The sequence below is a fragment of the Centroberyx affinis genome, unplaced genomic scaffold (genome assembly GCF_046629955.1).
Source record: "Centroberyx affinis isolate AG114_WGS23_722 - 3 ecotype Tasmania unplaced genomic scaffold, CSIRO-AGI_Caff_v1 ptg000950l_1, whole genome shotgun sequence".
Lineage (NCBI taxonomy): Eukaryota > Metazoa > Chordata > Actinopteri > Beryciformes > Berycidae > Centroberyx > Centroberyx affinis.
This window is the reverse complement of record NW_027279524.1, coordinates 357,220-372,573: the sequence shown is the minus strand read 5'-3', so window position 1 is coordinate 372,573 and position 15,354 is coordinate 357,220. Positions and strand designations below refer to the sequence as shown.

Genomic DNA, 15,354 nt, shown 5'->3' with positions numbered 1-15,354 from the left:
ATGCAACCAAACAAGCACACACAAACATACTCACACACACGCGCGCGTGCGCACGCACATACACACACACACGCACACACACACACACACACACACACACACACACTGAGATGATAAGCTCAGGCTGAGGAGCTAAAGAATTTCCAAGTTTTGGTGTTAAATTAAATCTTTAGTAGTAGAGTGTGTAGTCCCTAAAAAAGCCAATAGAAATGCTGTACTAACTCATTCATTTACATTTCCTTCACTTTTTTTAGGCTTGCTTTTACTTGACCTATTATTATTATTATTGTTAGCTCCAGAGATTCATGAAATGTTAAAATGAAGCTGTCAGAGAAAAGGCAGGCTCATGTTGCTGTTCGATGTCTCATTTCCAGATGGAACAGGAGATCTCACTCGTCCAGAGGAAGATGTCTGACCTGGAGACAGTGCTGCAGCAGAAGGATGTAGAGCTGAAGGCCTCGGAGACCCAGAGGACCATCCTGGAACAAGACCTGGCAACCTACATCACCGAATGCAGTGTGAGTGGCCTTGTAGCTACTAAAGTGGCCCTTACACGGACTGTTTTACTTGTTCAGAGAGTGTGTGTGTGTGTGTGTGTGTGTGTGTGTGTGTGTGTGTGTGTGTATGTGTGCGCATTAGGGTTTGACTGCAGTGGGTTTTTGAAGGCTGATACTGATATTTTTGGATTTCAGTTGATAGTTTGTGCTGGTATTCAATATCTTTAAATTTCATGCCAAAAAATAAATAAAAATAGTTGCATGAGTTCAGCGTTTCTGCCAGTATTTTATTCTTGTCTGGGTAGAAAAAGCCTCTGAAACAACATTTAGACTATCAAGGGACACCAAAACTCTCCATTGAAACCCAGACTAATGCAATTCTTTTAGGTGGGTAAACAACTTTTTAAGGCAGGATGAAGTAGGTTTGATTGAAAGTTTTACAGACTGACTATGCTGAAACTGTTGAGTAAAGTCACAACCTCACCTCCATTGTATTGGCAGTGGACGACATCTGATTTGTAACACGTGTGTGTATGCGTGCGTGTTTGTGTGTATTGCTCGCACTGTTTTTTAATTACAATATGAATGACTGTAGAGTACGGAGCTTCACAGCTCCCAAATTGTCTTTGGTCATCTGTGCTGACAGTATGTATGTGTTTTGGTTTCAGAGTCTGAAGCGCAGTTTGGAGCAGGCGCGCATGGAGGTGTCACAGGAGGATGACAAGGCGCTGCAGCTGCTCCACGACATCCGGGAGCAGAGCAACAAGCTTCAGGAGATCAAAGAGCAGGTAGGGGGGGTCTTGGTAGACCAGTGGGTTGAAGTACATGCCATGTACTCCTCATGTTGTGGGTTCAAATCTGGCTCATGACCTTTGTCAGTCATCCTCACCTCTCCCTCCCACCTTTCCAGTGACCTTTGCTGCCTGTCATCACCTCTTTCTTTCTCAGAGCTTTCCTGTCATACTCACACTTCTCTCACACTGCAGACAAGTCCATCTTAACAAGTCATTTAGTCTCATATTAAATCCTAAAATATTTTTTTTTGTTGTCTGAAAAACTCAAATGGGTTAGATAATTCCCCCTTGTGTCCAATGTAATTTCAGTTGTTTCAGGAATTTTCCAGCAACAAGTGTGAGTATCTTGAAACAAGATCACTGTGCTAGTATCAATAAAATTTAAATCAGTTTCATTGGTTCAAGGAGATTCTTTGATTTACATTGGAAACAAGTGAAATGATCTCACCCCATTGGCAGAATATTTCTCTTTTTTTTAAGAAAATAGGATTTTAAGACTCAATACTAGATTAAATGAAATAATAAGTACTCAAGCGCACACCAGAATTACTTAGATTTAAACCTTTACTGATCGGTGCATAATAATTGTAGACCATAAAAACCAAGGAGTGAATGATGCATTTTGCATGCATTGCTTGATCAGGTTCGCTCTGTGTTTGATTGCCACCAGGTGTGCACCTAAATTGTCAGCCTGCTGATTAACAGAGAACATGTGATCAACAGTAACATGATGAGTTCATTATTCACAAGTTTTTCAATACAAAAAAGTACTCAATTATAGACTAATTGGCAATCATGTATAAGACCACACAAGGTAAGGAGATCCAAAATATTACATATTACATAATCACAAAATACATAATACATCATAACAGAGTAGACTACATATCATAAATAGTACTAAGTAATTTGTCCTTAGGGGACTTAAGTTCCCCTAAGGACAGGTATCAGTAGAGGCACCTGATAGAGACAAATTATTTTCATATCTTTTTTTCTACTATTTATGATACATATTTTGTCTTGTTGTATAAAGAGAAAACTCTATATAATATGCAATCTGTATCTTCTTTTTAAAGCACTGAATAAGTAATTCTGGTGTGCGCTGGAGAGCTAATTATTTGACTGAGATTCCTCCTGCCCCGGTGGCACCCAGGAGAATAGCACCGCTGTGCACAGGGTAACTTGTACTAGATTCAATTACTTGTTAAGATGGATATTTGCAGTTATGGCTGTATGCAGTGCATAATAAAGCAGAAATGGCAAAAGAATAATCTTTTAGAAAAAGACATTTTGACATCGGAGATCAGATGGAGCAGGTCAAACCACCGAGGCTGTAGCAGTGTGAGGTGTGAGGAGAGAAGGAGCCCCTCTCAGCGTTAATTACACAGGCACATGATGTGGGAACCCTACCACTCACTGTAGGGGTGCAATCAGTATACCATTCAACACCTACAGTTGGCTCAGATATGCATCATGGTGCATTTCTTTTCTTTTCATTTTCTTCATTTTCTTTTCATTTTCTTTTTCCAATAAAGATGTATGCAATTCACTTACAGACAGTATTCACTTGTAAAAGGCTTTTGATCAGCTGCAAGGCTTTTTTATTTGATCTCATAGAAGACAATCACTGATGAAAACCACATACCTGTAAAAAGTAGGTTCTAACAGGTTTCAAGGTTCCAAGGGTTTTCAAAATTCACTCAACACATAAACGGCCATGTAAACTTTCAATTCAAGCTAGAAAAAGTAAAGCACCAACTTAAGTTATGAGTGAAAGCAGCGCCATGTTTAGTTTCAATGTGCAGTCACATGCCCTTCAGATGAGTGTGGATAAGAAAACCTTTAGTGCTGCAGCTCATGCTGTGTCTCTGCTGGGTCAACAGTTTGGTTCTCTCTGGAATGACGGACACTTTCAATAGACAAAGAGACAGGGGAGATTTACACACAGCCCTTCATTACTCAAATTGTCTGTGTGATGAGATTGTGTGTATAGGGCATATGTGTGTGTTTGTGTGTATGTTTCTGCATTTGTGGAGGCACCACATGACCAAGAACTGCCAATTTTGGGAATTAGGCTGTTTGAGATTGACAGCAGAGGACAACAGAGAGAAGGCATGACAAATCTTCTCCCTGGCATCATGCACCATTTTTCTTAAAAAAGGTAATAGAAAATCAACCTGTTTCTCTCAGCCTACACTGGCGCTGGTTACCAGGCACTGAATACATTGTGCGATGGTTGCCATGGTGATGAGAGCCATATACCTACGAGTGAAGAGAGCGCTGGTGCAGTGGGCAGGCTGTCGTGATGAGGTGCCGGGGCCTTAGATCATACAGCTTGGGAAACAGAGGATTTGTGACAAACCCATGACATACCGCCTGTAACCAGTGATGCCTGTTAGAGGGCGGGAGTAACCTAAAGGTTAGAGGAGCAGGTTTGCTGGTTCAAATCCCTGGACCGCCCGGGAAACACTGAGTGGGGAAAGTGAATGTATTACCCTCTCCCTTTCCTCAACAGCTACCATTGAGGTGGTCTTGAACAAGACCCTTAAAAAACACAGAGTTTTTGGGAGATTGGCTTACCCTTTAAGTGATGAGAACATAGACACCAAAATCATCCGATCATTCACTCCGGTGCTCCATGCAAACACTTTAGCATACACTATGTTGAGTGATAGTAATATACTAGCATTATCTCAAAAATGAGAAAATGAGAACTTGTAGCAGCTCTAAAGCTAAAAGGTAAGTAAACTTGAATGATATGCAGCCAAGTCTGGCAGTTTTGTGTAGGAGATTGGTAAAATGTTCACCAAATGTGATATAAAAATAACATATTCTTGTGAACTATCAGGGACTACTTTCCTTGATTCGATAGGAAATGAAGGTGGTGGGCGATCAGAGACTGTGTACAGCTAAACATCACCGCCCAGCGGATGAATATGTGGTTGCTTACCTGAAATATTTCCAAAAATAAACCTTCTACATTAGCTAAATTGACTTAATATTTAATTTTTAACATTTATGAATCTAGAGACCAAAAGATCAGAAAATATAAACCACTAATAACTTTTTATTATTGAAACCAAAGTCTTCTTCTAGTCTTCAATGGATAATCCTAGTGGCCCACTGTCATTCAACATAGTGTATGCTAAAGTGTTAGCATTGAGCACCAGAAGGAATGATCTACTGCGGACACATGGATTAAAACAACATGAATGTAGCTAATATCTTCAAACTTATTAAGACTGTCATTTCCTGTATTCCTAGATTGTCATCTTATCCTGTCATAAGAGACTTCATTATATTATATGACTGTGTCCCCATGGGTGCCTCTCAGCAGGATATTTATGCCAGCTAAATCCAGTGTTACATCTTGAAAAGCATCGCTCTCCCACACGCTGTCATATGACTGCTGTGTTTATCATCTTCATGCAGAAGCCATGCAGTGTTGGATCAACAAACATTAGAGATTGAAGATAGATTAATTTTCAAAGAAAAACAATCTGTGCCAAAACCATCAGGACACCCAAAGATCTGCAAAGACAGTTTCACTGAAATTGCAAGAACAAAGTATAATTCGAGAACACAGCACAGTTTTTATCTTGCTTGTTATAACACAAAAAGCAGTGTTTTTAACTTGCTAGTTAAAAGGTTTTATATGAGGGCATCAGTGTCTTCAGATATTTACTGCATGAGGAATACCCAGCCTCCATGGAAGAACTTTCACAATACTCATTAACGCCAAAGTTTACTTGTCCACCTTACCTGTTTCTGGGTCAAGGCATCGTTCCTCTGGCATAAACAGTTTACCTTTTGAAGTTCTTTTCAGATGTCAGGCGAAGTCTTCATCTAAAAACGACTGAAAGAAAGGATTGCCTTAATCTGTTTGGTTGGGGAAAGAAAGAGGCAGGGGAAAGAGGGAGAAAGCCATGGTGTTTTTCTTAGGACGGTGGATTAGTTTCTTCTATCCTAAGAGCCGTCACTCAGCCTGTGCTCCACCTCCCCGTTTGAAGCTCCCAGCAGGAGTGAGCAGGTCAGGGCAATAGGGAAGAGTATGTGTGTGTGTGTGTGTGCGTGTGTGTGTGTGTGTGTGTGTGTGTGTGTGTGTGTGTGCGCGTGCGTGCATGCGTGCGTGTGTTCGCGTGCACATGTGCTTGCAGCACTGTATACTATTGTCATTATTACTATTAATGTTTACGTTTTTTAGGATGGATTCTTCCTATTAAGTGGAAATCCTGAAATTCTTCTTTTTTGATTTTGGTAACATCTTTGTTACTATGCTAAGCGGTCATTGCTGTGGATCATTTGTCAGTCAAACAGTGTGTCCAGTGTGTCTTTTTCCTTGGATTGTCTGGTGATGAAGCTTCTTCATCACTTCTTTTGAGTGAGAGTTGAACAGAGATCGTAAGTAGCCCCAAGTTGGAGACAGAATACAGGAGAGATAGATGATTAGTGATTTGAAGGTCTTCCACAGTCACCTGCTCCTTTACAAGTATTAAACTTGTAAAGGAGCAGTATTATTGGCCTAAGATAGTGAGTACCCACGTTGGATCTAGATTATTACTGATTTGAAGGTCTTCTCCAGTCTCCAGGAAGCAATTTCCATATAAAGTGACTGTATAAATGGCCCCCACTGGATGGATTCCTACCCAACTGACGCAAGTACTTACAATTGCATCGCCTTGCAATAGATAACTGAATGAACCAAGGACACAATACTTACAAGTGTTTTTCTGCAATAAGCGCTCCGTAAGCTCTTAGTTCTCGGAAATTATGCGGAAAGCTACATTCCCTTGTCTTTAATTTCCTTAGACTGAGTCATTCTTTTGCTGATGAATTAGAGGAATTTGAAAATCATTTCCTGCTTTGTATTGGCTTGGTATTGGTGAGTCATGGAGAGCAAGTGACAGGCGGTTCCCAGGAGGTCCAGCCAATCCTCGCTGATGGAATACTTACAGGAATGTAAAATTCAATGAGAACAGGAGGAGCTCTCTTAATTGAAAGTGGGGGTAAGGGAGGTAGTGGTGACAGGCTTGTACCGATCCTAAAGGTAAAAGTCTGCATTTTTACTTCTACCTTGCCATCATTTAAGAATGTAGTCCTGCTTTTTCTTGAGTACACCTTATATTTTAGTGAAATGCGAGCTTGGATTTATGTTGAAATACAGTAGTTTGGACTTTACTTCTCATTGTTTATACCGGCTTTGTTAGGATTTTGGCAAATGCACAAAATCTTAAGACAAAGCACCACAGATGAAAATGGCAATTTTAACTGTGTTTGCTCAGTTTGAGATTTTATAATATTTTTTGTTTATAACTAATGTAACTTCATAATATATACAAAACAATCATCAAAAACAGTTAATTGGTCCATTTTTATACCAGCTGCGTCAAGTACACCAAGCACAACTCTAGCTAAAAACCTTTAATTTTCTCAAAATTACATATTTCCTGTATGCAAAACAAATTCTTTTTTCAACTTAATTTCTAGATATTGCCCCCAAATTTGACAAGATGCTTCTTAATAAAAGTACAGGTTTACAGAGGCTTTTTACATATTTTGTCATTTCTGTTTTATAGGGTATTTTACATGAACAAATAGCAATATATGTGAGATTGTCGCGGTATACATAGCATTTTTAAATACTTCTTTACTATTTTTTACAAATTTTTACAAAACCCACTGTAAATTACCAGCCATTTAGTCATTCATCAGAATAAAACAGGAAATACACTCTGGGTTTATCCACTGAGAAAAACTTGTTCTGACATTTCATGTTAATAACAAAATAAATAATGTTTGTATTTATGTTAATATTTAACATATAAAATGTCATTGTGATAGGTTGAGAGGATTTGTTTTCCTATTCTCCTGTAGTAACTCTCCTCTGGTAAATAACTTCTTGAGTACTTTTTATGTGATCTTTTACTTTTAATTGATTGATACCCAATACTCTTTCTGTGCCTTAAGTAGAGTAAACTCAGGTAACAGTCGTTCCACTTTACTAAGTAAGTATTAAGTATTTCAGTACTTTAAGTATTTCAGTATTGTTTCCACTGCTGATGCTGTCTACCTCATCTGTCTTGATCTATTGTCAGATGAGTGTCACTCTCCCTGGGCACAGGAGGATGCTACTTTTTATTAGCCTGACTGACAGGCAGCGTGCCCTGTAACCTGACGAGGAGCTGGAGATGAAGGCTGTTAGGCTGTGACTAATTATTCATTAACAGACAAGTGCGCTAAATGACTCTGGCTGATCTGCTTTTTCCCTCCACCTCCCTTTTCTCTCTGTTCAGTAACTCTTTATACCATCAGTGTGGCTACACCTATTCTACTGTGATGACTGTCCCTGTACCCACCAATCCACCAAATATTAATTATTTGCCAAATAACAACTTTTATACAATTCAATTTGCTACTTTTTTCACCATATTTCCTTTCTTTTTCTTATTGTTCCTGTTGGGTTTATCACTATTGCAGCTCTCCTCTCCTCTCCTCCTCTCCCCTCCTCTACTCTCCTCTCCTCTCCTCTTTCCTCTGGCCCTCTCTCATGATGGGTTTCCATGGGGTCTTTGTACAGGAGTATCATGCCCAGCTGGAGGAGATGCGAGTTGCCATCAGACAACTGGAGGAGGACCTGTCTGCCGCCCGTCGCCGTAGCGACCTGTACGAGGCTGAGCTGAAGGAGTCCCGGCAGACCAGCGAGGAGCTGAAGAGGAAGGCTGCAGACTACCAGCAGAGGATGCAGAAGGTCTACACTGTTAACTAAAGCTGTTAAAGATCTAGTGCAATGATGTTACATGTAATTCCACCAGGAGAAGCTTGCTATGGATTTTCAAAGCAAGTGGTGTCATTTTTTCAGTTTCAGTGGTTCATCTAATTTGTTATAACTGCTTCAGAGCCTCTTGCTCTATGCAATTTTGATAGGATGGTAACTAGACCAGGTTAGAGGTAGATTATTACTGATTTCTTCTCCAGTCTCCAGGAAGTATTTTCCAGGTAAAGTGACAGTATAAATGGTCACCCATTTATTGGATTCCTACTCAACTGATGTAACTTACAATTGCATCTTTTTGCAATAGACGCTCAGCCAATTCTCAGTAGGTTGAGGGTGCATGGCCTTGGCAACATGCGCAGCAACACCTAACTAGACACATTAGCTAACCAAGATACCTCGCGTTAGTGTTACTTAAGTCTGAATTTGTTACTTCTTGGTCCATGAAAAGCAACATCAAATGACTAGCAAATCCAAGTGTTTTAATACCATTTGCAGACAAAGCTTGCAGGACAAAGTGATCAGGACAATAATCCTTCCCTTTAATTTTGTCATCCACTGCATCCATAATGGAAGCATGGTGATTTAGGCAGCACCCCATTCACTGTGTATATTGTTGACCAGTCATAGTATTCATTAAAGCCTGGGTATATTATTATATTCATTTGCATGTAATGTAAGTAGATCTGATATCTAAAGACAACCAGAAGGAGAGTTTCTCAAACTACACTAACAGTTCTAATATTTTTTACAACACCATGAGATTGAGAGATGTGATTCTTGTTGCACTGGCCCTTTAACTCGCTTGTTGTCATGACTGACTTTCTACCTGACTATCTACTTGCTGTAATAATGTTTGGGAGGGAGGTCACAGATGTTTCCATATTTTCACAGGCCAAAGAACAAGGCAAAGCAGACACGGAGGAGCTCATGGCTAAGCTGGAAAAGGTAGTTTACTGAGCTGATTTATATCCTCATATAACATAAGTAATAACTTTCTGTGATTGGTGAGGACAGCAAAATATATTTCTGGATGAGGACACCGTAAACTCAGTAGACTCAGGTATCTGGTACAGATACCTGATGAAGGTCGCTTGACCGAAACGTTGTGTCATTAAATAAATTCTTGTTAAGTGAAGACAGTGTGCGGGAGTCTACTGATTTTACTTTGTCCTGCTCCTCCGACGCACCTGGCGCATACGGTAGTGCAAAGATCACCTTTTTGTTTAACGGATGAGGACACCAACAAGTTATAGTGACTTTAATACAGGATGATAGGCTTAAAGTCTGTCTACAAAAATCTGTCTTTTTCTTTTTCAGACCAATACTGAGCAGCAGGCAAAGATTCAGGATCTTCAAGATAAGCTGGCCAAGGTGGAATATTTTTGTTGGGCACCTTAATGGATAATTTATATGAGCATGTACTCCCAAAGACAAGAGATGTAACAGCGTTCCTGCACTCTCCTCACACGAAAGTGAAAAAAATCCCCCCCCCCCCTCTCTCTCTCTCGCTCTCTCTCTCTTCCCCGCTAATGACTAGTGGAATGAGTGTATAGTCAAGCAGATGCTGGTCTATGGCCTGAGAACAATTAAGCTGTCTTTTAAAACAAGAGTTACTGCTTAATTATCAGCAATCAAACAATTTTGCCTCATTAGAGAAGATGATTTCATCCCAATTGTCTTTTCCTAGAGATTAATGTTTAAAATTACCATCCATTCTGAGAAGAACATGGGAGTTTGTGGTGTCGATGTTGAAGGCTGGCTGGCCCACATTTTGGATGAGCCGACTTTTCACTCAATGTTCAGACCTGTTCATGAAATAATCAGTAGGAGTTTTTTACTTGAGAAACTTTCACCGGTACACTGTGTCATCTTATTTGCCTCTACTATTGCAGTTGATGTGGTAATGAGTTTTTCTAAAATGGCATATGGTATCAGACACTAGACATGCAACTTTGTAAAATTCTGAAAAGTTAATTTAGAGCTTTCATTATGTTTAAAGATACCACATTTTACTCTTGTGAAGTGTATGCCAATTAGCAAAAAACCCACCTAACTCCAGCTTTTGTAGTGTGTTCCAGCGTCTCAGTGTCTCCATTATAAAGAACAGGCTGTTTTCTGTGACCGTTAATTTTCATTGGAGGATTGGGCTTTCGGCTCTGACAAGAAAAGCTAGGAAATGAGACTCAGTGAGTGGGAGTGGTTCACCTTAGGGTGGTCAAATGCAGATTGTCAATACTGAGTTATGTCACTAAGACAGCTTGACATGATTTTTAAACAATTAAACCATGGAAAAACGGGAGGAGTTCAGATTTCACATTTTCTCGGCTATTGTATACAATGACAAAAAGCTTACATATGAAAGGGAAAAGGAAGAAACAGTTTTGCACAATATGGGATCTTTAAATTAACCTTCTTATTAAGGTTCACTAGAATAGCTCCTAAGACTTCTCACATCATCACACATGAATGCAAATGTGCTTTAATAAAGAACATATCATTCTGTTAATATTGTTTGATCGATTTGTTTTTGCTCTTTACTCCCAGGCGATAAAGGCCAGTGCGGAGGCTACAGATCTCCTTCAAAGTATCAGAGTGGCCAAAGAGCGAATGGAGCGAGAGCTGGAGAGGCTGCAGACCAAGGAGGACTCCAGTGACAGCCTGCGTAGACGCCTGCGTGAGACAGAAGTACATACACACCTCCGTGAACACACACACACACACACACACACACACACACACACACACACACACACGTTGCTCTGGCCTTGTTTCTTCAAATTTATGATGTGCCTGTTTCCTCTCGTTTTTATCTGTATTTATGTAATTTACTGCGCTGTAAAGACACTACAGTATGTGAAGAAGAAGAAATTTGCAAAGCAGATTATTAGAGCCCATATGTACTCTTGGAAACAGGCTGTTTTTGCACCTCCCAAGGAAGACTTTCTGTTGTGATAGTACGTTGCATATTTTTGTGCCCTGAGTGTTTGACATCTGTTATTATGAAGATATATCATCCTCTATAAACCTGCTACCATGTGCACCACACTTCAGTGGATCATAATTGCATTTTGAAAAGCAAAGATGCTTGTTTTTGTGTTATTTTTGTATGTCCTGGCCTGTAGAGCTACCTCACTGTCCCATTTTGTTAGTATTTTTGTCCGTAGAGCAGGGTAAAGCTGAACAAAACAAGTTTTGCTACCTGCAAATGCCTCCAAAGACATCCCGCATTATCACACATGAGAGCAAATAGGCTCTTTGGAACCACAAGAGCTTTGCACCCATTTCACTCCGGACAGCATATACAGTCTACGTATGTAGTTTGGTACAATCGCTTTACAATTGCTTTTTTGTTTTCACAGATATCTCCAAAATACCCCATTAATTTGATTCTATGAAGACAAACCGTATGTCTCGAAAAAGAAAGCAGTTACTTTGACTGGTATTATTGCACTAATCAGTCTGCCACTGACATTTTGTTAATTGGTTCTCCAGCGGTTCAGTGATTCCCGTGGCTCTGTGATGGCCTGCTTCTGATATAATGTTGACAAACTGTTTTTGTACACAGTTTTACTGCAGGCCAGATAAAGTTTTGGGTGCATCATGAATGCCTAAACCGTATCTAAATTTAGCAAAAGGCAAAAAATCCCTTTCTTTTAGGTGGCTTTTAAAAAATGGCAACTCTTTATTCCACCACTCTCTATGCATGTAATTTACTTCTGTCACTCTGTCCCAATGCTTTGTTTTTTATTGCATCACTTCTTGCATTATTCGATTATTGGAAAATTGGTTTTGGTTGGCTTTTTGGATAATACATAATACTGGATTTTAGTTATATGAACATTTCACTAGTTCAAATCAAATCAAGTTCAATCACCTCCAGACCACTATTCCGTGTTTTTGGTTCTGCTATATATATATATATATACAGTATATATACTGTATGTAATCTACATACAATATACTGTATATATTAATAGCTTTTAGTGTGGTATGCAGGGTATACCTAATTCACAATTTTTCCTGGCTAGGTAATTTGCTGATGGATTTGATTCGCTATTACAAATTTGTCCTAACAGTGATACATGCATCATGCTACTTTAATTTTGTCTCTGGCATTTCAGTTGATGTTGTTATGAGTTCTTCTAAAATGGCACTTGGCATCAGGCACTAGACATGTAAATTTGTTAATTAGCATAATTCAGACAATAGAGTCAGAGGGAAGAAAATGCGTGTGTGGTCAAATTCAAACAGCTCCTAAGACCTCTCACACCAGCACACATGAATGCAAATGGGCTCTTTAGAACCATTTATAAGGAACTTGAATAATGAGGCATAAACATTGCAGAGGTGTATCACTAACAAGCCAAACCAATTCAGCTGCTATATCACCAGTTCTTCCTTGAAGTGGTAATTTTAGGCCTAATTGGCGTTCCTGTGAAATACGCAATGTTCTCCAACATGGCAACATGCACTCTTTGGCACTCTGGATCTTTTGACCTGAATTTTTGGCTGTGAAACTCACGGAGCTATTCTGTAAGACAATTAACAGCAGTGTGTGTTTGTGTGTTTGTGTGTACGTGCACACCTGCTTGTGTGTGTCTGTCTTTGTGTGTGTGTGCCTGTGTGTTACTTGTGTGTATGTGAGCAGGATGGTAGGAAGACTCTGGAGAACCAGCTAAAAAGGTTGGAGATTGTGGAGCGCCGGGAGACTAAACTGAAGGAAGACATCCAGAGCAAGGCCCAGCAGATCCAGCAGATGGCAGATAAGATATTGGTATCCCGCCTTTTATCGCTTGTGTAGAGCTGAAATAATTAGGAGAGATGCGTGATAAACACAGTTTGTACCCACTGTCATCACTGTAGAAGAATTTTATGCTGCACATCCTTTTTTCAAAAGGAGTAAAAAGTGGAGTAAAAAAGTACAATATTTCCCACTGAAATGTAGTGGAGTAAAAGTATAAAGTCTTACAAAATGGAAACACTCCAGTAGGTGCCAGTACCTCAAAATTGTACTTAAGTACAGTACTTGAGTAAATGTACTTTGTTACTTTCCACCTCTGCCTACTACCATTATTTGCTTTGATGTTGTGCTACCACTCATTTTGTAAGAGAAATGTATAAAATGTATTTGTGTCTTTCAAATGACGAATGTCTCAATTTGGAGTGAATCACCTCATGCTTGTTTTTTGTGTAGGAGCTGGAGGAGAATCTGCGAGACACCCAAGCCACGGCCCAGCGCATGGAGACGCATCTGGAGCAGAAGGAACAGCTCTATGAAGATAAGATAAAGGTCGAGTTTCAGAACACACACGCGCACACACACACACACACACACACACACATATACATACACACACACATATACATACACAAAGATCTTAGGTGCTACGTAAATAAAGAAATATGCCGGCTTGGTATATCCTGATGCACTTTCAGCCAGTGTGCTGAACCTGAACCTTCATTCTTAGCTAGAATTGCTGTGGGTGAGTTCTGTGGATGTGCGAGCTATGTAATTTTCACACCACTCCCTGGCCGTTGAAGTGATATCCTGGTTGTGGTTCTGTGGGCTGTCTGGCATTGAGCAGGTGCTGGAGGCCCAGATGAAGGCGGACATGGCTGATAAGGAGATGCTGGAGTCCAGTCAGAGCAAATATGAAGAGGAGGTGCGGGAGAAGTGCAGCATCATCAGCGAGCAGAAGGCGGTAAGAGCTGGCCAGCTTGGTAGGAACACTCTTCTCTTCCAGACCTATTTTCACATTCATCACACTGACATAGATTTCTGGTTTGGAATAATGTGCGGCTAGGTTACTGTAAAGCATAAAATAATGAGCCATAATAGTTTGATACAAATTGGAGCCTGTGAGGTGAACTTAATATTTTATTGAAGAATAAGTTAAATTGTCCATAATTACCCATCCAGACCATCAATGCTATGGACTCTAAGATGAACAGTCTGGAGCAGAGGATTGCTGAGCTGTCTGAGGCCAACAAACTGGCAGCCAACAGCAGTATCTACACCCAAAAAAACATGTAAGTACCGATACACAATGATATAGTGCTACTACTATACAGTGAGAGTGCAAAGTATTAGGAACACCTTCCCATCCATGAAATACACTGAGGTGAATCCAGGTGAAAGCTATGATCCGTTATCGATTACCCTTATTATATCCACTTCAATCACAAAGGCAAGATGGAGATGAAGGGCAAGAGGTTAAAGAGGGACTTTTTAATACCATTTGAGACAGGGATTATGCAAAATGAGGTGCAACTCAATACTAGGAAGGTGCCCCTGATGTTTTACATTCTGAGTGTATGCACAGATAATGCCAAAATGCCAGTTTGCATTGTGTCCTATTGAACTTATTGTGCATGTCCGTATGGGCTTGGCAGGAAAGCCCAGGAGGAGATGATCTCCGAGCTTCGTCAGCAGAAGTTCTACCTGGAGTCTCAGGCCGGCAAGTTGGAGGCCCAGAACGCCAAACTGGAGGAGCATTTAGAGAAGATGAGCCAGCAGGAGCAAAGCAACAAGAGCCGTGTGGTGGAGCTGGAGACCAGGCTCAGAGAGGTGAGGAGATGCTGTAGGGGGATGGAGGGGGAAGCAGGGAGGTCTGAGAGGGTGATTCATGTGCTGACAGAATTATTGGATATATTGAATATTTCCCACCAGGACAATCACTTGAACCCCACAAGTCGGGCACTCAAGCCAGGATTCTAGACGGTACACGAATTGGCTCCAGTGGGTGGGGAGTTTTTGTTTCAAAACAGAGAGTAAAGTGAGTTTTGAAAGCCAGAAATCTCAGCACCTGGTAAAGTAATCATTGAGTTATGGTATTGATAAACAACCCTGTCAACCCTCCCCCAGATATATTATACTTAAATCAGATTTAGCAGGAAACAGCAGCACAACAGAGGCCGGGTCAGGCAGGGTGAAGTGTCAGGTGTAAAGCCCTCTGGTCCCTGTGTGGAGCTGTGTTGTGCCAGCATATCTCTGTCTGCTCCCTGGGGTGAATCACCCCCTCCTGCCTGACCCTGGATGACCCCTTTCTGTCTGCCTGTGTAGATTGGGCTGGAGCACGAGGAGCAGAAGCTGGAGATCAAGCGCCAGGTGACGGAGCTGACCCTGTCGCTGCAGGAGCGCGAGTCTCAGATCAGCGGCCTGCAGGCGGCTCGCCACGCCCTGGAGGGCCAGCTGCAGCAGGCCAAGACCGAGCTGGAGGAGACCACCGCCGAGGCAGAGGAGGAGATCACCGTGCTCAGAGTGAGAGAGAGATAAAGTAGAGTAGTA

At 40.8% G+C, this 15,354-nt stretch overlaps 1 protein-coding gene across 1 annotated transcript in view; it reads left to right on the top strand.

Annotated features, from left to right (window-relative positions):
• Window positions 1-374: 374 nt before the first annotated feature.
• LOC139646153 (citron Rho-interacting kinase) overlaps window positions 375-15,354 on the top strand; it is a 38,561-nt gene continuing 23,581 nt past the window's right edge. Inside the window, exons 1-12 of the mRNA XM_071522082.1 lie at window positions 375-542; window positions 1,166-1,285; window positions 7,869-8,039; window positions 8,958-9,011; window positions 9,384-9,437; window positions 10,611-10,751; window positions 12,715-12,840; window positions 13,261-13,356; window positions 13,652-13,768; window positions 13,987-14,096; window positions 14,460-14,634; window positions 15,130-15,327. Of these exons, the coding sequence (XP_071378183.1) occupies window positions 375-542; window positions 1,166-1,285; window positions 7,869-8,039; window positions 8,958-9,011; window positions 9,384-9,437; window positions 10,611-10,751; window positions 12,715-12,840; window positions 13,261-13,356; window positions 13,652-13,768; window positions 13,987-14,096; window positions 14,460-14,634; window positions 15,130-15,327 (1,530 nt within the window). The remainder of the gene's footprint in view (window positions 543-1,165; window positions 1,286-7,868; window positions 8,040-8,957; window positions 9,012-9,383; window positions 9,438-10,610; window positions 10,752-12,714; window positions 12,841-13,260; window positions 13,357-13,651; window positions 13,769-13,986; window positions 14,097-14,459; window positions 14,635-15,129; window positions 15,328-15,354) is intronic.